The sequence below is a fragment of the Misgurnus anguillicaudatus genome, chromosome 16 (assembly GCF_027580225.2).
Source record: "Misgurnus anguillicaudatus chromosome 16, ASM2758022v2, whole genome shotgun sequence".
Taxonomy (NCBI): Eukaryota; Metazoa; Chordata; class Actinopteri; order Cypriniformes; family Cobitidae; genus Misgurnus; species Misgurnus anguillicaudatus.
Genome location: NC_073352.2, coordinates 35,397,973 through 35,421,653, shown reverse-complemented (window position 1 = coordinate 35,421,653; position 23,681 = coordinate 35,397,973). Strand labels below are relative to the sequence as shown.

The following is a 23,681-nucleotide window of genomic DNA, read 5'->3' as shown; positions in this document are numbered from 1 at the left end:
ATTTGCTGTTTAAGGTAATCCTGCTATCTTGCTAACTCTCAAAATATTTTCTTTTCACCCTACAGACCCCAGAGGAGCTGGATGATTCGGACTTTGAGACGGATGACTTTGATAATCGCAGCAGGACCAGCGTACAGACGGAAGATGATCAGCTCATTGCTGGACAGAGCGCTCGGGTAAGAGTTCAAAGGGGTTTTTTTTATAGAAATCTTTACTTTGTTATTCCCCAGGAATCTGTTATGGTCAGCAAAGTACAGGCTACACTTTTGCACTTAATGAATATATCTGCAGGATTGCTGAAAGATTTTTACTGCAATTAATTAATTTTGAGTCTTGCCACACTCCATTTACAGACTTAGTGAATTGTAAATAGACACGCGAGGTGCTAAATGCTTTCCTCACAGGTCAGATTAGTAGTGTCCACCTGCGTTTCATTCTTCCACTCCATTAGCACAGGAACTCTGAATCTGTGTGTTAAGACTCTGTACTGATTTCATGTCAACAGCACGCCCGGTGTTGCCACCAGAGAAACAGACATCAAATCTCGCCCCCTCTCTACCTGCATTTCACTCGCTCGCTCTCGTTTTCGCTCGCACACGCTCCCTCTCTTTCTCTCTCTCTCTCTCTCTCTCTTTCTACACATCCTCCTCTGTTGCCTTGGTAATGCTTATAAAAATCCATCCTGACATGGCTGGAAGGAAGAGTGTAGAGATGTATTTTTATGATTTTATTAGTTTGAATATTTTTTTAGTCCACAGTTGTTGTGATGGTAGAGACACTGCTGATTGGCACCCTGGTTTCCTTTTTAAATTCAGTATTGAGTCATAAACAGAGACAGAGAGAGAAAGGTGATGTTCACAAAGTTGTGCATGGGGATCTTGTTAGTGAGAGTGACATTTTTTTCTCTGAATACTACTTTGAATAAAAAACATTTATGTGACTGCAAAAAAGGAGGAACAAGTGTGCCCGAAACTAAATGCATGATCCAAAATATTATTGTTAATGCCCACGGTAATGCAATTAAATTAATATAACAGCGATGTGATATTTGCAGATACAGCAAACATTTCTTCAGTGCAATTATGATTGTGTTAATTTATCTATAGTTTAATATTAGGTTACATTTTTATGAACTCACAAATGCAACCAAAATATATAACATGAACGTTTAATTAAACTCTTTAAAAGAGGCACAATCTTTTACATTTTTCTTAATGAGGGAAAACATGTCACATAAAATTAATCTTATGAACAGTCAAGGTCTTTAGTGTTTCTGCGAGTGCTGGCAAAGGTTTTTTGTCCAATCCATTTTCCAAATACAAAATGTTTCCAAACCCATGATTTGCATACTTTAGCAGTCATAACGTCTAATGTCTCTGTCAAAATAAATGCACATCACATAGATATTTTATGTGTGGCATCAATGTATCGTATCGTATCGTTACAAATTTAATTGATTTATTGATTGTTTCAGACCTCTCACCTCCTGTCTTCATACAGTTATGTACGCTTAAAAATAACACCAAATAAATTTGGCCCCAAAGGAAGAAGACTTTCATAAAGAGTGCAAGACTCAAAACTAGAAAGCTTTTATTCTGAGAAAGTCTTGCAGAGAGCTCAGATTTTCAATTGAATCTTGTGCTGGGAAGCGAGCAGTATTTTGGTTTGAAGAGTTTTTTAGGAAACAGGGCTGTAGATGTTTGTGCTTGAATGAGAATATGATTATATAAATCTGTAATCACTGTCCTGCCTCCTGTTTTATCCTCCGGAGGCTTTTGATTTAGTCCTCTGTTCCAGTGGGAATCCCAGTCAGTGGGCTAATGTGTGTCACGTGTGCTGGTGCTCCACATTTAAACAACAAATTGAGTTTATTGGGCCAAAAAATGCAATTCTTAGTAGGAGAGCTGGCTAAAATGTAGGTCAGAGAACACGCCTCATATGTCTTTATAATTGTTTGCTATTCATGAACATAAAATAACGGAGAATTTCAAGTAACAGCTTGGTTACATATGATGAGTAATGTATGTTTATGAGGAAAGCAGACACGGGTATAGAAACCATTAAACTATATTTTTGCTTGTTTTGTTCGAATTTGTATCAGTCATTGTTTCATCACTTTGGGCCTGGACAAGTTTAAGTTATAAGACCCTTACTGTTGAGTCTCCATACACAATCCACCAAGCATTGCTCAGCACAAAATGTTGTGAACAGAATTGGAGAAATGAAGTTTTATAGCCTTTACACCATCCGCCAAAGCTGTAAAATCTCTTGCTTACCCATTTCACGCTGAGAGAGAGAGAGAGAGAGAGAGAGAGAGAGACAAAGGAAGGTGTAAGAGAGATGAAAAGAACCAGCATGGGCGATTAAACACCAATTTTCTTTTATTAATTGCATATCTTTTGTCATATATTCTGTCATAGATCAGTGTATCGTGCAGGTTTCTATGGGATTAGTTATATATAAAAAATGTTATCTGTGGATTGGCAGGCAATCATGGCTCAGTTACCCCAGGAGCAGAAGGCGAAGATTGCAGAACAGGTGGCCAGTTTCCAGGAGGAAAAGAGCAAACTGGACGCCGAGGTGTCCAAGTGGGATGACAGCGGTAATGACATCATCGTTCTGGCCAAGCAGATGTGTATGATTATGATGGAGATGACTGACTTCACCAGGTTAGAGCAAACCTCTTTACTGCCACACACACACACACACACACACACACACACAAACCTCTTAGACTCAACCCAATAGGCTTCTCTGGCCATGCATTAATGCTTCGGTTTCACTATGTGCCGGCTCAGTGATTCAGCTTTATATTGGTTTGTATGGCAGTTTGCATTGGCCGTGAAATGTGCACTCGTTTTCTTCCAGGAGAAACCTTTTCTGATATTAAAAAGCAAGCTGGTGAGGTCTGGTTTTTATACCTAATTTCCCCTGTCATTTGCTTAAATCGGCCATCAATTAGTGAGGCCTAATATTAACCGAGACAAGCTCTTGGTTCCATCTCATGCAATTCTTTTCCCTCTTAGTGGAAGCAAATGAGCTGTGTGGTTTTTTTTTCTTAGGCTTTTACGTGCCTCATTTCCCTGCCTCTTTGTTTTTCTGTCATACGTGATTCATATATTCTCCCGTGTGTGAAAGACAAGAGATTGTAGGCTAGAGAAATTATTCAGCCTTGTTTTTTAACACAACTATACACAGCGGCAGAAAACGGTTGTGGGTGGGTTACCGTCACGTACAGTTTGATTGTGGTTATAAATGCTGTTGCAGGGAAAGAATATATTCAGTCATATGGACCGTATTTTCAACTAGAAACAAACACGACACATGAGCTTCTAGCAAGAGAAAAGGTCACCCGCGGTCCTTTTCTCTTTAATGGCAGAATGAAGGAAAGGCACATTGTAGGTGTGACCGAGAAGATGTTCATGGTCCACACACCTGAGAGTTAACAGCCATCTGCTCTCCCCGAGGACACGCTGTGTGATGGAGAGATAGAGAAAATGTATTGGTCTATCTGTTCTCCCTGCCTATGCTTACCACACAAACGACACGAATGGCTGATGTACTTGTATTGTAATATCTGCAAAATGACTCTCACTTATCTATAGCCACCTTATCTAAAGACCCGGAAGGAGAAAAGGTACCCTTGTCCGTCTTTTCCTTGTTCAGGAACCCTCACTACTACAATATATGCTCATTTCATCAATATAATATCAATATCTACAATATAGTAACGGCTGATGCCAAACTGTTATTAGTTAACGGTCACCTAATATGGCTTTTTTAAAGATGTCTCAGGTGACACTACATTAAAAAGACCCATTTTTTGGGAGTGCAGGAAAAGTGCAGTTTTTGTGTGTGTGTCTCTTTGTGTGTGTGTCTCTTTAAATGCAAATGAGCTGCTGCTCGTGTCCCCATTTACTGTTATCTATACTAACATAAAATCACACACATAAAACATACAACATATAAGACAATCCCCTTACTTCATTATACATAATGTATCTGTGTTAATAATTTATATAAAGATTTAAATTATGACCATACCGTGGTCTTTGATTGTGGGCGGGGCCTGCGCAAGTGACATCAGCGCATCCCATAAGACTATTCAGGTTTTACAGGGATTTTAAAAAAGCTGATTTTTATCATTATAGGGTGGTTGTGCACACACAGGTGACATGGTTGTTCAAACAACAAATCAAAGTATATTTCCCATATTAGTCAATGTATAAACAACCCGCAACCAAACCGACATTTTCAACTCGGACTGAAAAAAATTGTGCCCGACCTGCTTCCTGGCCCACATTTTTTTTAAAAGTAGTAATTGTTTAAACGCTTATTGGCATCTTTATTTCAAATGACCTGACCAACCGCAACCCAAATATAATAAAATATTTTTGGATGATTTTAAAGTAGTAATTTGTTAAAATCGTTAATTTGCATCTTTATTTTAAACAACCCGACCAACTGCAACCCAAATATCATAAAAAATATTTTTGGATGACTCTTAACCGCAGGTGACCGCAGGCACCCGCTCATTTTGGATCAACCCATGCATCACTGATATGTACACTACCAGTCAAAAGATTTGAAATGTTAACTATGATCTTAAACCTCTTTTTAATCTGAAGGTTTATGGTTAAATGCTTGAAATTACTTCTGTAGACAATAACAAAAATCATCCCATCCTATACATGAACTCTTTTCCTTAAAGGTGCAGTGTGTGTAATTTTTAGAAGGATCTCTTGACAGAAATGCAAAATAATATACAAAACGATATTATTAGGGGTGTATAAAGACCTTTCATAATGAACCGTTATGTGTTTATTACCTTAGAATGAGACGTTTTATCTACATACACAGAGGGTCCCCTTACATGGAAGCCGCCATTTTGAGCAGCCATGTTTCTACAGAAGCCCTTAACAGACAAACTTTTTTACTAAGTTGTCTCCAATGATGACATGTTTGTCTGGTAGCTTCTCTATGTGTTTCAAAAGCAAGAGGTGAGCTGTGGACTGAGCCAATGGTTGCAATTCACAACCTCACCACTAGATGCCGCTAAAATTTACACAATGCACCTTTAAATATACGTCAGGCCTCTCATCTGTCTGTTTTTGTTCTTCTTTTATTAGTTGATTTTTTTTTTTTTTTCTATGAAGTATTGCAGTGCTGTAGTGGTTGGGTCAAACACTTCAATGCTTATTGCTCAGTTTAGTTTTACCCCACTATAAAGTGAGCCTAACTAATTAATAATGACATTTCTTGTCAACTGTTTTCATTATCATTTTTTGTCTGTTAGATGTTGCTGCCATGTAATGCATATATTTATCGTTTGTTCTATTGAATTGATGGCATTATTTCTGTTGAAGGTTAATCTGAGACGACCGCATCTTGTTGAAATTTGTTATTGTCTTAAATTTAAAAGCAACAAGGCTGCAATACATCTGTCAGTAATGTTGCACAGATTTTGTGTCATTTGCATGAAAAATGGCAATCGATGCTGATGTGTCACCTGCAGAAATGTGCCGAGCGAAGGTCTCGGCGAGTTAATTCAGTCCTTGCCCAAATTATTGCCCCTCGACCTTGAGTGGGTACACGGTCCCGTGAAGGTTAATGCTATAAAGAGGAAATTGATTTCGAGAGCCTTTATCCAGCCTCAATATCTTCAGAGGAGCGCCCTGCCACCGGTTCTGCGTACGTCCCTTTCTGCTCATGAATAAAGCATGCGTTGCCTAGAATCATGTCACATATTTTGGAGCCACCTGTCTGTGCATGCTGTGGTCCAGTGCTTGAGTAGCCATAAACCACACGCACAATTGCGCTACCCCATCTGGAACAAGTATCAGTGACTAATTCACGGGCACTCCGTCAGATTTGAATATTCAAATATGGGATTGTGAAGTGAAATGGAGTCGCCCTTGATCTACAGTCACCTCATCTGAGGAGGGAAATCAAAATCAGATTTGTGTTTTTCAAATGTACTTAAGCTTTTGTTGGTGGCTTTTTTAATTCTTGTAATGTCGTGCTTTATTACGTGCTCGTGGGAAGACCCTCTCGGAAAAACATTGAAGTCGTAATGACTTTAGGGGAAAAGAGGAACACAAAATTCCATCTGTTGTGGGTTGGATTGTTGGGTTTAGCCTGAAGAGAGCAGCTTTGAATCCAGGTTGCGCCACTTGCCAACTGTGCCCTGCAGTCCCTCATGGGCACACAAAACTGGCAAATGGCTCGGCCTGAGCGCTGCGGGGAGGGGGGCGACATGGGACGCAGCGACGGATGAGTCCAGAACGATTAAATGAACTGAAGTGGCAATGACCCCTGGAAACTTACAGAAGTGGGTGGGAATTGTTGTTAGCTTAAACTTTCTGTCTTTCTCTCTCTGTCCGTCTCGCTTTTTTGATGCGTCTCATTTCTTCTTACATCTGTCTTCAAGCTAAGACTGAATGAAAGCATGTTGGAGGGGATGTTCCTTTAAATGAGATTAATCAGTTGGAGGAGATTTGATGTTGTCTTGGCCAAATAGCATCGTTCATGTTGGGCTGCGCTGCCGTGAGCAGTTGGCTGCAAAATGACTTGTGTTGACATCTTGACTCGTATCATCCATAGTTCATAAGACAATAAAACAAAACCGAACTGTGAATGAAACTGTTAAAGCTGTGTTTGTTTGTGTGTAATTTTTATATTTCAATGTTTTTCCTAGGGGTAAAGGACCACTCAAAAACACTTCAGACGTGATCAGTGCTGCAAAGAAGATTGCTGAAGCCGGCTCAAGAATGGACAAGCTGGGCCGTGCAATAGCAGATCAAGTAAGTTTAACAAAACTACATCACTGGTTGGTGAATTAATCATGCTCTTGTGTTTTACTAAACACATCAAATGCTTATAAGGCCCTACTGTAGTTACGTTTCCATTGCAGATTTGCACAAATAGCGGTATTTTCTATATGTAGATTAAACACGATTGCAAAATGACGCTGTTTACATAAACAGATGCCAAGGAAAGACCCATGTACTTAGGAGTGCTAACGTATAGTTTTTTTTTTTTGTTGAGATAAATAGTAAAAAAATTAAATCAAGAGATATTAGGAGTGTTATCCCAACATTATTGGAAAGGAACACCTCTTATATTTGGGAGCAGATGCATATTGAGGTGTTTCTGTGAGGTTTTAGTTCATACTGCTTCAAATAATAATTGTTAATTACTTGCATCAGGTGACCTAAAAATGCTAGAAACATTTTGAAATGATAATCAAGTCTTTGATTGTACAATTCATACTATGGGGCTGCTGTGAATTTAATCCCCGTAGTCCAACACTTTATTTTCCTGGAAACACTTTTATTTCTCAAGCTTTGTGAAAATAATATTGAAAGAACTTCAGTGAACATCAAACAGTGGCATGTGCTTAGTTTTTTCTCAATAGAAAGGAACATTGTGAACTAGGGAAAGGGTTTTGCACAACAAAATCGTCGGCCATTACTCACCCCACCGTGAAGGCCTCTCGGTTTGTCATTTAATTAAACTCACGCATCATGCTGCGCTAGCTGGCATGAAAATTACCAGGTGACATCTAAATGGCGCACTCAGGGTATGATTTTAAGATCTATAAGACACTTGCATTATTTCAGTGCAATGCTAACAAACTAGCACAGAGAACGGTGTGACCTTGTAAAGGTCTGGGATGTGCTAAGTATTAAATCCCTGTGTCCGGTTCAATGGTTTTTACCCATCCACTGCAGTGTAGGGTCCAAAGGACGTGAAGATACGCTGCATTATCCCATTTGTGGCCGTTAATTAGCCGTGCCAGCGAACATCTGCAGTACGCTTTCAAAAAGATTCCTTGAACATAATCTCGCATAATAAGCAGTCTTCGTGGGAACTGCAGCTTCACACTTTTGATATTTTATTTAGATCAGACTTTGATCCGGCAAGCCGCAGCTCCACTTTTCAAGTCGCTAGTAAAGCTACCTGTGCTGACCCAATTGGAGAGGAATACAAAATGTCCGGTTCAGAGACTGTAAGAGCTTTCATAGCCAGCGTTGTCTTTGATGTTGCTTATTCAGTGTGGTGAATACAATGATAATTCTCTGCAGAAAACAGATGGGTGCTGCGCAGGTTCTGCTCACATGTTAAGTAAATTGCGTTCTCTTGTTATAATCCCACATTTGGTTTAGTAGTGGAATTGATTTGTATGTAGATTAATAATTGGGGGAATTGAATAGTCTGAAGTGCTACATGCATGAATAAGTTAAGTGTGCATCGACTGTGTAAAATGGGTCTGCTTGAGTGCTTTTAAATGTGTGCATCCCTCCCCCAAGTGAAACCAGCTCTGGGTTTATCCTGTCCTGACTGAGAATGAAGGAATTAAGGGCAGTAGGTGAACGAAATGTGAGAGGTACGGAAAGCCCCGTGTGAGACCTGAATCTATTAAGTGTGATTCGTCTTTAATTAGCAGCGTAATTACCAGGTGGCAGCTTTTTTATATATATATTTACTCAGGACTATATTTAGACTGATCCTCAAACCTTCCTGTGCAGACGAGGCAAAAAACTTACAAAGGAGGCAGTGTCTCACACTGAAGGATGATTCATCAGATTTAGAGGAGCCTGAGGAAGGATGGAAAGCAAATAATCATGACACTCATTTACCCAGTCTCTCTGTCACACACCCCCACTCACTCTCTCTCTCCCTCTTGCACACTTACTCGCGTGCACGCACTCTCTCTCTCTGTCTCGCATGCTCACTTGCACGCATGCGCTCTCTCTCGCACACTCAATTGCGCGTGTGCTTTCTGTCCCGCACACTCACTTGCACTCTCGCACACCCGCACGCGTACTCTCGCACACCCGCACGCGTACTCTCGCACACCCGCACGCGTACTCTCGCACACCCGCACGCGTACTCTCGCACACCCGCACGCGTACTCTCGCACGCACACCCGCACGCGTACTCTCGCACGCACACCCGCACGCGTACTCTCGCACGCACACCCGCACGCGTACTCTCGCACGCACACCCGCACGCGTACTCTCGCACGCTCACTCGCATGTTCTCTCTCTCTCGCACGCTCACTCGCATGTTCTCTCTCTCTCGCACGCTCACTCGCATGTTCTCTCTCTCTCGCACGCTCACTCGCATGTTCTCTCTCTCTCGCACGCTCACTCGCATGTTCTCTCTCTCTCGCACGCTCACTCGCATGTTCTCTCTCTCTCGCACGCTCACTCGCATGTTCTCTCTCTCTCGCACGCTCACTCGCATGTTCTCTCTCTCTCGCACGCTCACTCGCATGTTCTCTCTCTCTCGCACGCTCACTCGCATGTTCTCTCTCTCTCGCACGCTCACTCGCATGTTCTCTCTCTCTCGCACGCTCACTCGCATGTTCTCTCTCTCTCGCACGCTCACTCGCATGTTCTCTCTCTCTCGCACGCTCACTCGCATGTTCTCTCTCTCTCGCACGCTCACTCGCATGTTCTCTCTCTCTCGCACGCTCACTCGCATGTTCTCTCTCTTGCACGCTCACTCGCACACGCTCTCTCCCTCGCACCCTCACTCGCGTGCTCTCCCTTTCTTTTTCTTGTTTGTCATATCAAAGGCCTGTCACAGAATACACAATGGTGGGCCAAAGCATCACTCCTGTCTGCTTGTCTAGTTTGTCATGTCATTGAAATGTGCTTATTTAACGGCTGAGATTGCAGACAGACACCGTAAAACACAAAAGCCGCGTCTGTAGTGGTCACAGGCCCAAAAATATTAATATGTAATATTGATATTTTCATAGTATTTTGTGTAAATTAATTATTTTATTTAAATTTAAACATCGTTTTGAAACCTGGTCCATGTAGGTGGTTTAAATTGGGACTGGGAAAGACATTTAAAAAGAGCATAGCATAAGTCGGCTATTACTTTGAGCCAGCAAAGAAACGGCAACATAAATGTCCCAGCTGGCTTGACTCTTAAACCTGTCTAATCAAAATAAGGATGCGACAAATGTACTCCTCTGCTTTTTAAGGGCAACCAAAGATGCAGACAAGACAGAGGTACCCAAGCAAATGGTGCGACTGAATAGAGGTCTTTTAAAAATCCACGGGTGGTACATCTTATCTGTGAATCAGACTTTACCCTTCAGGTGTATAGAAACCATCTTGCCGTACAAGCGATTCATAACACTGTTGTACAGAGACACAGAGGGTTTGTTTCTTTTTAGGGTGCTGACAGATATATTCAAGAATAGTTTGAATGGCTGTAACAGAGCTTGATTAAAGTTTAAAGGAATGAATGTAGTGCAGAGATGAAGATGCAGGATTTAGGTCATGGCCACACAAAGGTCTGCACTGCGGTTTATTAAGAATTTACAGGCAAATACCTTAAAGGGGGCGTCTTACGAGGGTTTTATCTAATGAAATAACGCTGTGTAATTGAGATTTATAATGTAAATGTGTGAGCCACCTCACCATCCATAAATAAACACCCATGTACGTTACACGCACACATACATGAGGGCATTAAACAGACACACAGTCATGCATGGTGGCAGGACTGCGGGTGGCAACGCACAAGCTTTATGTGGTGATCTATACTGACATAGGTAGTGTACTTTTCCGATTTACATTCAATCAGGGAAGATTTATAGTGATCCAAAGGCTCCGGCAGAGGTTGGATTATTCCCAGCTCTCGCCCGTGGCTGCTTAACAGTGACAGGCCTGTAAATTTACCTCTACAGTGGACGAGGAAAAAATCTAAGAGACCACACTTATTTTCATCTTAGCCGTACCTTAGAGGACATCCACCAGTCTGTACTCTTTTGCTTTTATGTCCTAATGGCTGATTAGTTATTTGTATTCCTGTGGCTTGTTGTGATATTTCCAATGTGAATTTGCCTTGGCTGTATTAATTGGCATATTTTACATATCTGAATATAAATGTGACCAGTGCTGGCAAAATTAGTCAGAATGAGCAAATTTCCAAAAATGAGTTTATATTTTGACATTCTCTATTAAATAAACTTCAAAATGATGTATGATTTGTTGGAATCTGGCAGAAAGTGACACAGCTACACTTGTTTGAAGATGATTGTGACAGCAAAATTAATTTTGATGTATTTACATTAATGTATTCACATTTTAATGCACAAAGTGAATGAATTTGTTCAGTCTGATGATTTACTTTGGGGAATATAGTAAATGATGACAAAAATGTTGTGTTTGCACCATATTTTAGTGAGTAACCCAATTATTTTAACATCAAGCAAGTCCTGTGCTTTATTTTCTAATTCCTCCATGTTTTAAACCAAAACCAAAATATCAGACGCACATGTGGATGGAGACGCATCTTTGTATTAGATTTGAGCATTTAAGACAATACACCTCTCTGAAAACATACAAATAAAGATCATTAAAGATGTTTGACTATTTAGCGCATTGAGATCGCTAGACAAGGGCTTAATGTACTTATTTTTATGAAAACCTCAGTTTCCACCAAAATTGATATAGTTATAGTTTCTGTTGCCTCTAGCTCAAAACTTGATTTTGTGCATTCATACTCATTTTGACAGCAAGGGTCACACATATTGCCTATAAAGATATTCATACCAAAGTATTTAAACCCTTGACCATTTGTCTCTGAATTACTGTGATGTAAAGGCAAATTAAATATTACATGGATTTACCTCTTCATTTTTGCATCGGATACTGTGAGGTCAGATGTAAGCTTTCCAATTAGCTTTTGTGTATTTTTCTTCACCTGTCTAATTTTATTTTCATCATACTCCGTTTCAGTAAAGCCGATCATGACATAATGCTTTGACTTGCATGTAAACATTTATTGCATTTTGAATAAAACTGATATATTTATCATATATGGACATTCATCCCAAAATTTCAGAAATATGGATTTCAAGATATAGCAGAAGCCCAGCCATATGCAGAATCCTAGGAACAGTTGCCCATTGGAGTTTTCTCTTTCAGTTTGCTATTTAAAGAAAAACTGAGGCTTGAAAGTTCAATCTCCAAGCATGACGGAGACCCGAGCTCAAGGCCAAATAAATAGTAGCGTGGCTGAAGAACAAAAAGTACTTGAAGGGCTCGGGCGTTTTTATCTCACTACAGATTCTGTAGCACCTTTTAAAAATTGCTCTCCACAGGTGTCATCCAGCAAATCTTTTAGGTCTTGAAATCAATACAAGAGCTTCGTCTGAATCCCAGTGAGTTTTCTTTGTTAGGATGCGTTTCTGGACTTTATAGTCTTGTTCTAAAACTTTTACAAAAATGTTTTCTGGTTAGGCACCTCATTTGGTTTTAACAAGGTCAGTTTCATGTTCAGTGAAATGCACATCAATAAAGGTATCACAGGTTACATTGCAAAACTTAAGGAATTAAAGGAAATTATTTGTAAAATTTACAAACTGCATCTCACACAAACATTATCTTCCTCAACTTGTGACTCATTTTAAACCATGTGCCAAAATGTACATGTATTCCTGTGTAATTTCCATGGAAAGTTCCCCAAAATCCCAGAATTCCCTGAGATTCACACAGAAAGAGATTTCTTTAACCATATAAAGAACTGGGTAATAGTTTCAACACAAGCGATGTGAAATATAAATATGCTTTTTGAGTAACGGTCTGATATTGAATCGTCTTCTGGCAGGTGTAATGTTGACTGGCGATTCAGTTGTCAACTGATCAGAGATTCACATCAGTTAGAATATGATCATAAATCCTCAAACATCTTCATCATCAGGATTGAGTTTAAAGTTTTCCTCTGATCAGGATCTGTAGATCAGGACACATTATTAAACTGAAGACTGCATTGGCTCTGGCAAATATTGGGAGTCCTCTTTGGGTAATTGGGCGGCATAGAAGCAAGATCATCATTCTGTTTCAAATGGCACTTGATTGATCACCGTAGTCCGTGATGGCTTTATATTTAGACATTTAAAAAAAACACAAGCGCACCACCAGACCATTTAAACGCAATATAAAACACATTAGCCACATGAGGAGACGTTCTTTTCTCCGAGTGCATTAGACGTCTCTCTATTAAAGAAAATCGGATGAATCTTATCTCGGTAAAAAATGACTTTGATATTAACAGGTGCTTTTAAAATGAACCTTCGATTGCTTCTGGTACATTGTCGTTTCCATTTTATACACTGAATGCTGATGTGTGGGCTACATTTCGCCTCTGTGCGAATACATTTGTGCAATTCGCCTTAATATTGGTTTTGTAGTTTATGGATATGTGCCAGGCTATACGTGTTGTTGTATTTTCCTCTTGCTCCAGCTGTGTATTTGAATGTCACTTGCATACCTTGTAAATACAATCTTGAATGAGATCACACTTGAAGATGTGTTGAAAGATGAAGTTTGCGGTCTCACAGGTCACAGTCCGTGTGTTTCTCCACCTGCTTTATTCTCAAATACTGTCATCATCAGTTGTGTAAATGGAAAGTGAAGTTTGCTTCTTCCAGACGATTTTCATATTTGTCTACAATTTGTTGTCTTCAGGCTTTTACCCAGGTGCAAAAACCAACAGAGTTTTGAAAGAGCGAATTTAGGCGATAGTAATAGTGCTCATGTTAAACATGATTAATGCATCGCTCTCATCCCGCTGAGAATTAAAGGGAAAGAAAAGATCTATTAATATACAAAGTATTTAATTATATATTTAAATTGTATATAAATAATAAACCATTGACTTCCATAGTAGGAAAACAAATATTATGGAATTATTGCGATAAATGAAGATATTTTGATAAATGATGGTAAGCATACAGCTGACGGTACCCATTGAATTCCATTTGTTTTTCCTACTATGGAAGTTTTCCTAGTAGAAGAATAACTATCCCTTTAACTAGAAGATCTTGAAGATGAAACCATAGAGACACTGGCTTGGTGACTGGTTAACACTTTGTGTGGTTTGGGACTGATATAAACACCAGGTAATCATATCTCTCACAGAATAGCTCTCATTGTCTAATCACCTCCATATGTCATCTGTTGTGTTCATTAGACCTCTCTCTAAAGAGAAGTGCACACTATCATATCTCCCGATCTCTTTAGTGTGCATAAGTAAGAGATGATGTGTTTATAATCAGGGTTTGTCTACATTAAAATGCTGTAGTGTCGGTGAATAATAGAAACTGGCATTTTTCCTCCATGAAAGGTCAAAGTTCTTCCCATGCTGTTCTGCTTCCTTCACCCATTTAGAGCAGAATTCAGCAGACTGGATGACATTTTCTCTGATGTGGCCTGACCTTCATACTCACTTTTATAGCAGGATATTTTTAACGTTGAAGTGTGAAATCTGTTATTTTTCAACACCTGCATTCTTTGCCGCTCATCGCTCCTGACAGTGGAAATCCTCATATCTTGGTGGTGGTGTTTTGTTTTGAACACTTTTCTCAAGGATAGTCAGTGGTTTCACTCTCATATTAGAGGACAGAAGCGCATTATTTACACACATTCACAGAGAGAGAAATTCATGAAAATGGAAATACGGTGAAACCATTACAATTCATATGTAAAAGATGACGCTTGCTTTACTATAAAAGGGAATCTTATAAGAGGTAAAAGCCTTGAAAAAAAACTCTTGAAAGTGAAAACCAAGATGTCCAGTTAAGGTAACCACTTTTAGAGGCTGCTTACACTTGGTATTAAAATGTGTTTTTGTCGATCGGATCACAAGTGGACGAGAGAGACACATCATGTTTACACCTGGTATTTAAATCCGTCTCTTTTGACTGCTTCTGTCCTGAATACTGTGAGGGGGTGGTCTGTGGAGACGGTGGGTGAGTGTCTCTGCTGTCATTTGAATGTAAGCAATGGTGAGTTTATATGGACACAAACTAATATTTTGTCTGAGTCCGCTGCTTGTGTTTTAAGTAAACATGCTGCACAGTGTTGTGTACATGGATATGTAAAAGCTTTCTCTGAATTTTCAGCACAATTGATGAAATATGATCGCGCAACGTTCACACGCTTGCAAAATGAAACTGCGGAGATCAGCTGCTTTAATTTGATCAATGAAAGGCTAAAAATAGCACTGTTCACCGTGTGTTCACTCCAGAAGTCAGAAAAGATGTAAAACATTGTGTTCAGTACATCAGATTAGATAAATGGGCGGAGGGAAGGCGGTCGCGTGTGGCTGTTCGAACACAACGCAATCCGATCGAAAGGGGTTTCGACTACCTCTGAATGTGGACAAGCTCAAAACGTTTTGAACATCGTTTACACCTGGCATTAACGTCATCCACTTGTGATCCGATCGATGAAAACGCATGTTAATGCCAAGTGTAAACAGCCTCTTAGTTTCATATAGCATCTTATAAAGGTTTTGAGCTTGTCCTGGTGAATTTATTGGTTTTAGCTGTTTGTGAATAAACAGGTGAGCTAATATTTAATTGACCGAATGCACTCAGCATGTATTAATACGTTCATCAAATACTTCTTTAGTCATTCATAAACACAGCTTTGTTGGCAGAATCCATTAAACGCTAATGTCATTATTCAGCAAAGTCCTCTAAGTGCGAAGAAGAAGAAGAATTGTATGAATGACAGTGTGAATAATTTTTTTGTACTCTGTTAAATGAGGTTTACAGAATATATTAGGATATTATCTGAACTTTGAGCCTTTTACATTTATTCTGAAAGGACAGTGAAAACTTTGTGAAATAACAAGATGTACCTTAAATGTGTTAAATAACAGTGAAATGACTGAAGGGAAATTTGTGAAAAGTCATTTCAAATAGTGACTAATGAACTTTTCGTTGTCATTAAAGTGAAATGACTGAACCTAAACATAATAGCCTGATAAAAAGTGTTGAGTTGAATATTTTCAACTTGCGGTAAGACGTGTTTGAGGTGAATAGCGATTTCATCATTCGCATCGCCCCGCACGGGTGCCTGTTGATACCTGTTGTGATGCGAATGATGAAATTGGGTGGTTTTGCATCTGAGCTCCTGGTATACAAGCAGGGACTGATAGATGCGTTTGGCTGATTCTTTTGGGAACTATTATTATAAAATCATGTATTCCCTTCTGAAGATAAATGTAATTTCTGTTATCCTCTCTGTCTTGAGCAGAAACAGCTGTTTTGATGTTTTTTCATCAACATTTATATATTTTGAAGACATTTTTATATTAAGTGACTTACATTGCGTTCAGTTTTTCATGTATTTTATCAGTATGTCTGTTAAATGACCTTGCTCATGCTAATGCAGTCTTCTACCAGTTGAGCCATAGCAACACTTTTTATGTACAGAATAGATTGTTGGCCTGCTGTTTTGAATGAGATGTTGTCGCATATAAATGAGTTTGTGTGGAGGTGGAGTTGAATATAAGGTTAGGGAATGAACTGTACGTGTTTCCGAGGAAAAAGCCTCTCTCAGAAGTCATGGAGTGATGAATGAATGCAGAATCAGCATGTGGTTTGACCTGATAAGGGACTTACCGGACACCGCAGTAGTGCAGCTTTATTTCTGCACAGACAGAACTGCACGCATGCAAGGACACGTGTTAAAAAACCTCATTAAGGGAATAAAGAGGGAAAGACGTGTAAATGGTGCATTCGCATGCGTTGTGGTGGGATCAGACTGGCTGCATTTCCTGTTGGACTTGGATGAATTCAGCAGCTGAACGTGCACAAGTGATGCTTTCAAAAGGGCCAATTGGAGGCGTCTATAACGGGAGTCGAGCCTCTTATTGGTATGCTTAACAGGTTTCATTTTAGCAGGGCTCTGTTCGGATTCACCACCAGCTCTCTCTCTCCCTCGGTTCTGCCGTTTGTCTCTCTTTCTTTGCAGTGATCTCTCTCACTGTAGGAAAAGAAAGCAGCTTAGTGATTGATAAAAATGTGGTGCTTTATTAATGACTGCTGGAATAAAGGGTGAAACGGTAAAGCGCACGAGAGGCAGGCGCTCAGGCTGTCCACGCCGGCCGGGTTTTTAAATAAGGACACTTCTGTTCCCCTGCTGGCTCTTTATGATGAAGCTACAGGGAGAGACGAGTTGTACTCAGACATCCCGACTTCACGCTGGGGAACGATGATGTGCGCCCAGCTGGATAATCTTTACTACAACTCCCAGAATGCTTTGAGCCAGCTGGAGTGGTCGAAATAAACGCTAAATCTGTCTAAGCCTTGGCACCGAACAGACTTTTTGCCGGATCAACAAGCGACCCCGGCAAGATGTAGGGGTGAGAAATGAAAATATCCCTCGTAGGCAGGAAGACTTTTGCTTTGTAAATCGCTGGGAGTTTAATCCCACCTCCAACCATTGGCACAAATGCTTTACAGTATCCTGCAGTTATAGCGGCCGTAAATAGTTTTTTATTCGATATTGTCTCTTAAAGTCTCAAAATCACTTGTTTGCCCTTTATTTATTTTGTTGCATAACACTCATGCATATGAGGGTGGCCGATATCACCAAAATCTTATATCATGATAGTAAGGGTGTAACGGATCGCATATGTATGATGCATAAGGATCATGTCCCATGATTCAGCTCGCATGCGATTTCCAATTCAACATCAGTATGTGAGTTCAGATGACAATCAAACCCACGACCCTCCACCAGTTGAGCTCTACATGTTTACAGATCTAGATCAGGTTGGGTTGTGATTCTGAATACTTTAAAAGAAGGATGTTTGTTTAAACGATATGACATGCCAACCAATAAATCATCCAGATGAGGTGGCACAACTGTTTGTCAATCATTATTTTTGTCCGTCCTTCGGTATTGGCATACTTCACCAAGAGCGTGTCAGAATCTCTGCCAGTGTCTTAAAATGGTCGGATCCCAGGGGGTTAAATTAAGCAAAGGGGACCTTGATCAGATGGCAGCTAATTCTCAAAGTGTCATGAAAGATGAAGACTCCTCATCGTACTCTTCTTATTTCTCACACCTCCTTTTTACGATGTGTCTTCATGTCATGCCTTCAGCTCTTCCAGTCTCTCTCTATATAGACATGCTGATGAGTATTAATAAAGTAATGGTAAAGATGACCTGACCTACCCGCTGTATCTTTGATCTCAGGTTTGGCTCAAGGCTCATCTCTGCACGCTTGGCATCATGTTTTAATGTGTCATGAGTTACTGGCTTCATTAATGCTGAGAGCTCATTGGTGTAATATACTTACACAATCCCTTAAATTCTATTTGAATTAAATATGTAAAGGTTGTAAATACAGAGCAGATTCATGAAAGTATGAAGCAGTAAAGTGTTCGTGTCATCCTAAAGTCATTGTTTGAAAGCACAGTTGTAAGGTGTCGTAAACAGTCTTTAAATCTCCCTGCGTCTGCATAATCAAAGGATTTAATGATCCTCGTGTTTCAATTCCCTCTCTGTCTACAGGCATCATTTCCTCATGAGTATGTTAATGAATATTTCAAGGTTTTCTTCCTCCGTGTTTGTACATTATAGCTAACTAAGCACAATTTTACTTTGCTGTATAACCAAAGTCTTAAAAATCATTTGCACTAGAATTTTAATTGGTGCATTTTGCTTTACAGAGCAAATGTGTACGACATCTGTGAGCATCTTTACAGCCCCAAGCAATTTAAATATGCAGCGCAAATCTAGCTGTTGTTTCAAATATTGGAAATGTGACATCTTTACCAGATGCTTTATTTCAATAAGTTATCCTCATATACCGTAAAGACACTGTCGGGAGGCTTGCTTTGTGTCATTATGAGCAGATGCACTTAATGTTTTAATACAGTGATATGAGTCTGGGCTATTTATGGTTTCTTTGGAGACTGAGTTATGATGAGATATTAATATTGTTTGGTCAGTACTGATGCTTCTTACTGTTTAAATGACTTGTAACCGCGCCAGTAATCTATTAAATCGCCAGCACATCAGAGACGAAGGTTTTGTTTTCTTCGAAATGTTTTGAGATTCCAGAGCCGTGAGTCTTTGTTGTCCTCAGTTCAGCTGTCATAATGGAGAAGTGAATGAATTTGACTGCTACATGTAGTTGGACAGGTGAACATGGAGACGCTGGGGTATCCACAGACAAAAGTCAAAGATCCTCAAAACAAGCAGAATGTTGAAGATTTGTTTAGATATCAGGTTTCTGTCATTCACTGCACATCAGCATCATTTCCTCTTTGTTTTTTTCTTATGTTTGTTTCTTTGTTTGTTTCCTTCTGTAGTGTCCAGATTCAGCGTGTAAGCAGGATCTGTTGGCGTATCTGCAGCGTATCGCCCTGTACTGTCACCAGCTGAATATCTGCAGTAAAGTCAAAGCTGAAGTGCAGAATCTGGGAGGAGAGCTGGTAGTTTCTGGAGTAAGTGCTGCTTTGTTTTTAGTTTACTGCATACACATTAACACCTCTTGTTTATTAAAACTTATTAATATTTTTAAATACATTTGTTTGTACTAATTTTAATTACCTGACTTCATACATGATAAAGTGGTTTGAATTCGACTCTTGATTGTATTGTTGTAGTCTGGGCACTTTGGCAAACGTTCTCAAGGCTTTTTCCTTCCAAGGTTAATAACATCAATGTTTCATTCAAGTAGCTGATAATAAATTTGAAGTGCAGCATTCTGGGATTTAGCTTAAAGTTGCGTGTAAGAGGGTTTAAAGAGGACATTACAGAAGACATCTTTGGTGTGCCCAGAGTAGATACCTGGAGTTTTATCTGAAAATATCATACAAATTGTAAAATGGGTAAAATTGATACTTTGTAGGTGTAAGTAAAAATGTGCCATTTTGTGTGTCCTTTTAAATGCAAATGAGCTGATAATGCAAACACTGATCACCATAATGGTGGTTTGTTGAAATTGAAACTCAATTAGGCTGTCAATTATTCTCTCGCTCGCTCTCTCTCGCGCACACTCACTCGCACGCACTCTGTCTCTCTCACACTCTCTCTCAGTCTCTCTCTCTCTCTCTCTCTCACACACACTCACTCGCACGCTCTCTCTCTCTCTCGCGCACTCACTCGCTCACTATCTCTCTCTCTCTCACACACTCACTCACTCGCTCTCTTTCTCGCACACACTCTCTCTTGCACACTCTCTCGCTCACTATCTCTCTCTCACACACTCACTCGCACACTCTCTCTCTCTCTCTCGCACACTCACTCACTCGCACGCGCTCGCTCGCTCGCTCTCTCTCTCTCTCTCTCGCACACTCACTCTCTCTCCACACTCAACTCGCACGCTCTCTCTGCTGTGGTTGGATAATTGAGATTAAGCGGTGGTATTATTATAAGATGATCTCCTATTGATATCACAAGAAGAGCCAAATTTCAATAACTTATTTATTTACATACGCAAAAATCACTTATATAAATTGTGGAATCCTGAAGGGACTGATATTTAAAAAGGTCAAGTCTTGTTCCATGTTTAAGTGCTATAATTGGGTCCCCAGTGCTTCTATCAACCTAGAAAATGTGAAAAAAATCAACCAGGTAACTTAGTTGTAGTAAACCATTCTCTGTAAGCATATGAAAAAAATAGCTCATTAAAATTTGGCTCCCCTTGTGATGTCATAAGGGGATACTACTGCCCCTTAATCTGCACTATCCAACCACGGCACTGCCATTTAGTGCAGAGATCAGCTTATTTGCATTTTAAAGGACACACCAAATAATGCCACATTTTGCTCGCACCTACAAAGTGTCAATTTGAACATGTTCTAATAAATGATCTGTGGGGTATTTTGAGCTTAAACTTCACACATGTACTCTGCGGACACCAATTTATTTTACAGGGAGAGACAAGTTGTACCCAGACATCCTGACTTCATTCTTGGGGAACGATGATTTTTTTTATCTTAAATAAAGTCTTGTGAAATGTCCCTTTTAAAAATTTAAAAAATGACTGACCTACAGTAATGCACAATAGCCACAGGTCTAAAACTACCTTTTCCCTAAACCATGTGTTGTTATGCATGTATGTGATCGTTCAGTCCTCACTTGCAGGCAGGCGGCATGCACATATATTTGGATGAGATGAGATGAGATTTGTATCCTTAGTTCCCAACATATAAGGACTACAAAACAGTCAATTGAAATGCATTATGACATTTGCTTCACACGGTTTTTCAATTAAAATGTTTATAATGAAAGAAGAGATAATGTAGTGATATGTGCTCAAGAGATTGTGATTGATTGACTTAATTGTGGGGTACAGCGCGCTGGAGAGAGAGATTTTTATGTGCATTAGTGAAATAAAGCATATCAATATCTTTTTCATAAAATATGACACATGAAATGACAAATTATGCAGGATCGCAACATAATGCAACATTTTGTTGATTTTGTGTTCTGCAATTGCAGAATTGTGAAAAACCAGAGCGACTGAAATCTAACACTGATCCAAGACCAAACTGCATCTAAAGGTCTTTTCTTTCCATTTTCAGGTGGACAGCGCCATGTCTCTGATTCAGGCAGCCAAGAATCTGATGAATGCTGTGGTGTCCACCGTCAAAGCCTCATACGTGGCCTCCACCAAATACCAGAAGAGTCAAGGAATGCAGAATCTCAACATGCCCGCCATCTCCTGGAAGATGAAAGCTCCTGAGAAGAAACCTCTGGTCAAGCGTGAGAAGCAAGATGATGGGCAGCCCAACAAAGTCAAGCGCTCCTCACAAAAGAAGCACGTCAACCCCGTGCAAGCTCTCAGCGAGTTCAAAGCTATGGATAGTATTTAAGCAGCCCTTGATTATACTTCTAATAATGTAGATGGTTACAATCAGATCTAGTGAGTATATACCGTAATAAACGCATTCCCGAACCTAAGGTCACAAACCTGCCTTTATCCGTACACACAGTGATTGTGCCGAGTGCACTAAGGTCTATAATATAGCAATCCATATATTCTTTAGCTATGAATGCTCAATCTTTACACATTTAAGGCCTCACTCATTTCTGAAGACCCTTTTGCTAAATATATGACTATTGTGTATTTTTAAGTGAATTTTACAAGATGACTTTATATTTCATACTTTTCCACGCCTATGCAAGCTTTGACTGTAACACATGCAATATTGGGTGTTTTGGGTTTAAATATATGAAAGAGAACGGGCGTTTATAATTTAGTCTCAAGACCAAAGTCATTGTATTTGCTGTGCCTAATAAACCTTCAGATAACTTTTTGTTTTAGCCTTTGATTAACAACAGTAGCGTTTTTGTGAATCTTTATAAATGTTTTTTATCTGAAATAAAATCTCGTTTTGCCGTAATTGCCGTACGTTAATAACTTTCATTTATGAGATGAGAAATGGATGCTCAGTCGCTGGACTCTCCATAATCCTCCCAGTAATCTCGAGGTTCAGTCGGGAAAAAGCTGGAGATCCCTAGTGAGTTTAAATCTCACGGCGTGTAAGCCTCTGTTCTCCTCTCTCTCTCCTCACCCACTTCTCCGTGACTTAGACACTGATTAAATAAATCAACACATCTCTTATTGGAAGAAAGAAGTGCTTGAAGAGGAAGAGAAATCTTCGGGTAAATGGGTGTGGATGGGCTGGGCCAGAAGTCTGCACGCTGCCAAGCACCATCAAGGATAAATGAGTTCAGCTAACCCGAACAACACCCTGAATGAGCTTCCAAATCACAGCAATCAATATTCCTCATAACGCCGCCCGCCATCATCGTCTTAGCTCATGATTTTATCAGCATGTCTATTGCAGTAGGTGAGAGAGAGAGAGAAATATTTCTGGGCACTTTGTGTATCGTTTCTCTTGAGATGAATTGATTCTTAATTGCGAACGATGCACGATGCCTGAAATGGAGTTGCTGTGAAGTTGACTGGTCAAAAGGGATAAAGCTTTAGGCATTAGTCAGAGCTGTGGGTGGTAAAGTGATGCTTTCTCAACATGCATATGCATGAATGTGTGACGCTTTGATGTTGCCCAACGCCACTTCCAGTCTGATCCCAGCTCAAACTCTTTAACTTGTTTTCTGCATTATAAACCAGTGGTGTATTAGATGACATGACCCGTGACATGTTTTTGATGATTGTTTTTTTTTACTCATTTGTCACAGGCTTTTACTATTTTAGTGCTGGTTTGGGATGATTATTAATATTTTTAGTTTTTCAGTAGTTTGCTACAGTTTGGTGTTTCTGTACTTTGTTTGGTGTTGCATTAATGCTTTTGGAGTAAACTTTACTGATTGCTGTTGTACACATTTCTCTTTTTGTTAAAATAAAAATTTATAAAGTTATGTTTATTCAGTTTATATTAGTGTTGTCAATTAAAATATTGAATCTAGATTAATTGCATGATTACCGTGACTTCACTCGTGATTAATCGCAACTCAATAACACTTTTTTATTTGTTCTTTATTTACCTTTTCAAGTTTGTAATTCTCTAATCATCATGGTTGTGGACAAATATGGAGGCTTGATGCAAATGTATGTTTATTGTCAGGAAAAGAGTCAGCAAAAATAATTTAGAAAAAAATCGAGTTAAAGATTTTTTTAAGGGTAAAAATATAGATTTAGTGTGCACAAAGTCAAAAACAATATGTTTAACTTTTTTCTTTTATTGTTTTATTGACAGACAACTTTAAGATTTACTGTAATGTAAGCATGTAATATAATCTTACCCATCAGATATTTTTCCTCAACATTTGCTTAAGACATAACATTATATCTGCGTGAAATCTTCTCAAAACAGACGTTTTTAAAACCATTATTCTGTGTATGTGTGTTTGTATATCAGTCAGCGTGAG

The 23,681-nt window shown here is 39.5% G+C and overlaps 1 protein-coding gene across 1 annotated transcript in view; it reads left to right on the top strand.

Annotated features, from left to right (window-relative positions):
• Positions 1-23,171, top strand: part of ctnna1 (catenin (cadherin-associated protein), alpha 1) — a 109,335-nt gene extending 86,164 nt beyond the window's left edge. Inside the window, exons 14-18 of the mRNA XM_073854557.1 lie at positions 66-176; positions 2,488-2,669; positions 6,698-6,803; positions 19,148-19,282; positions 21,368-23,171. Coding sequence (XP_073710658.1) covers positions 66-176; positions 2,488-2,669; positions 6,698-6,803; positions 19,148-19,282; positions 21,368-21,658 — 825 coding nt within the window. The 3' untranslated portion in view covers positions 21,659-23,171. The remainder of the gene's footprint in view (positions 1-65; positions 177-2,487; positions 2,670-6,697; positions 6,804-19,147; positions 19,283-21,367) is intronic.
• The last annotated feature ends 510 nt before the right edge of the window (positions 23,172-23,681 follow it).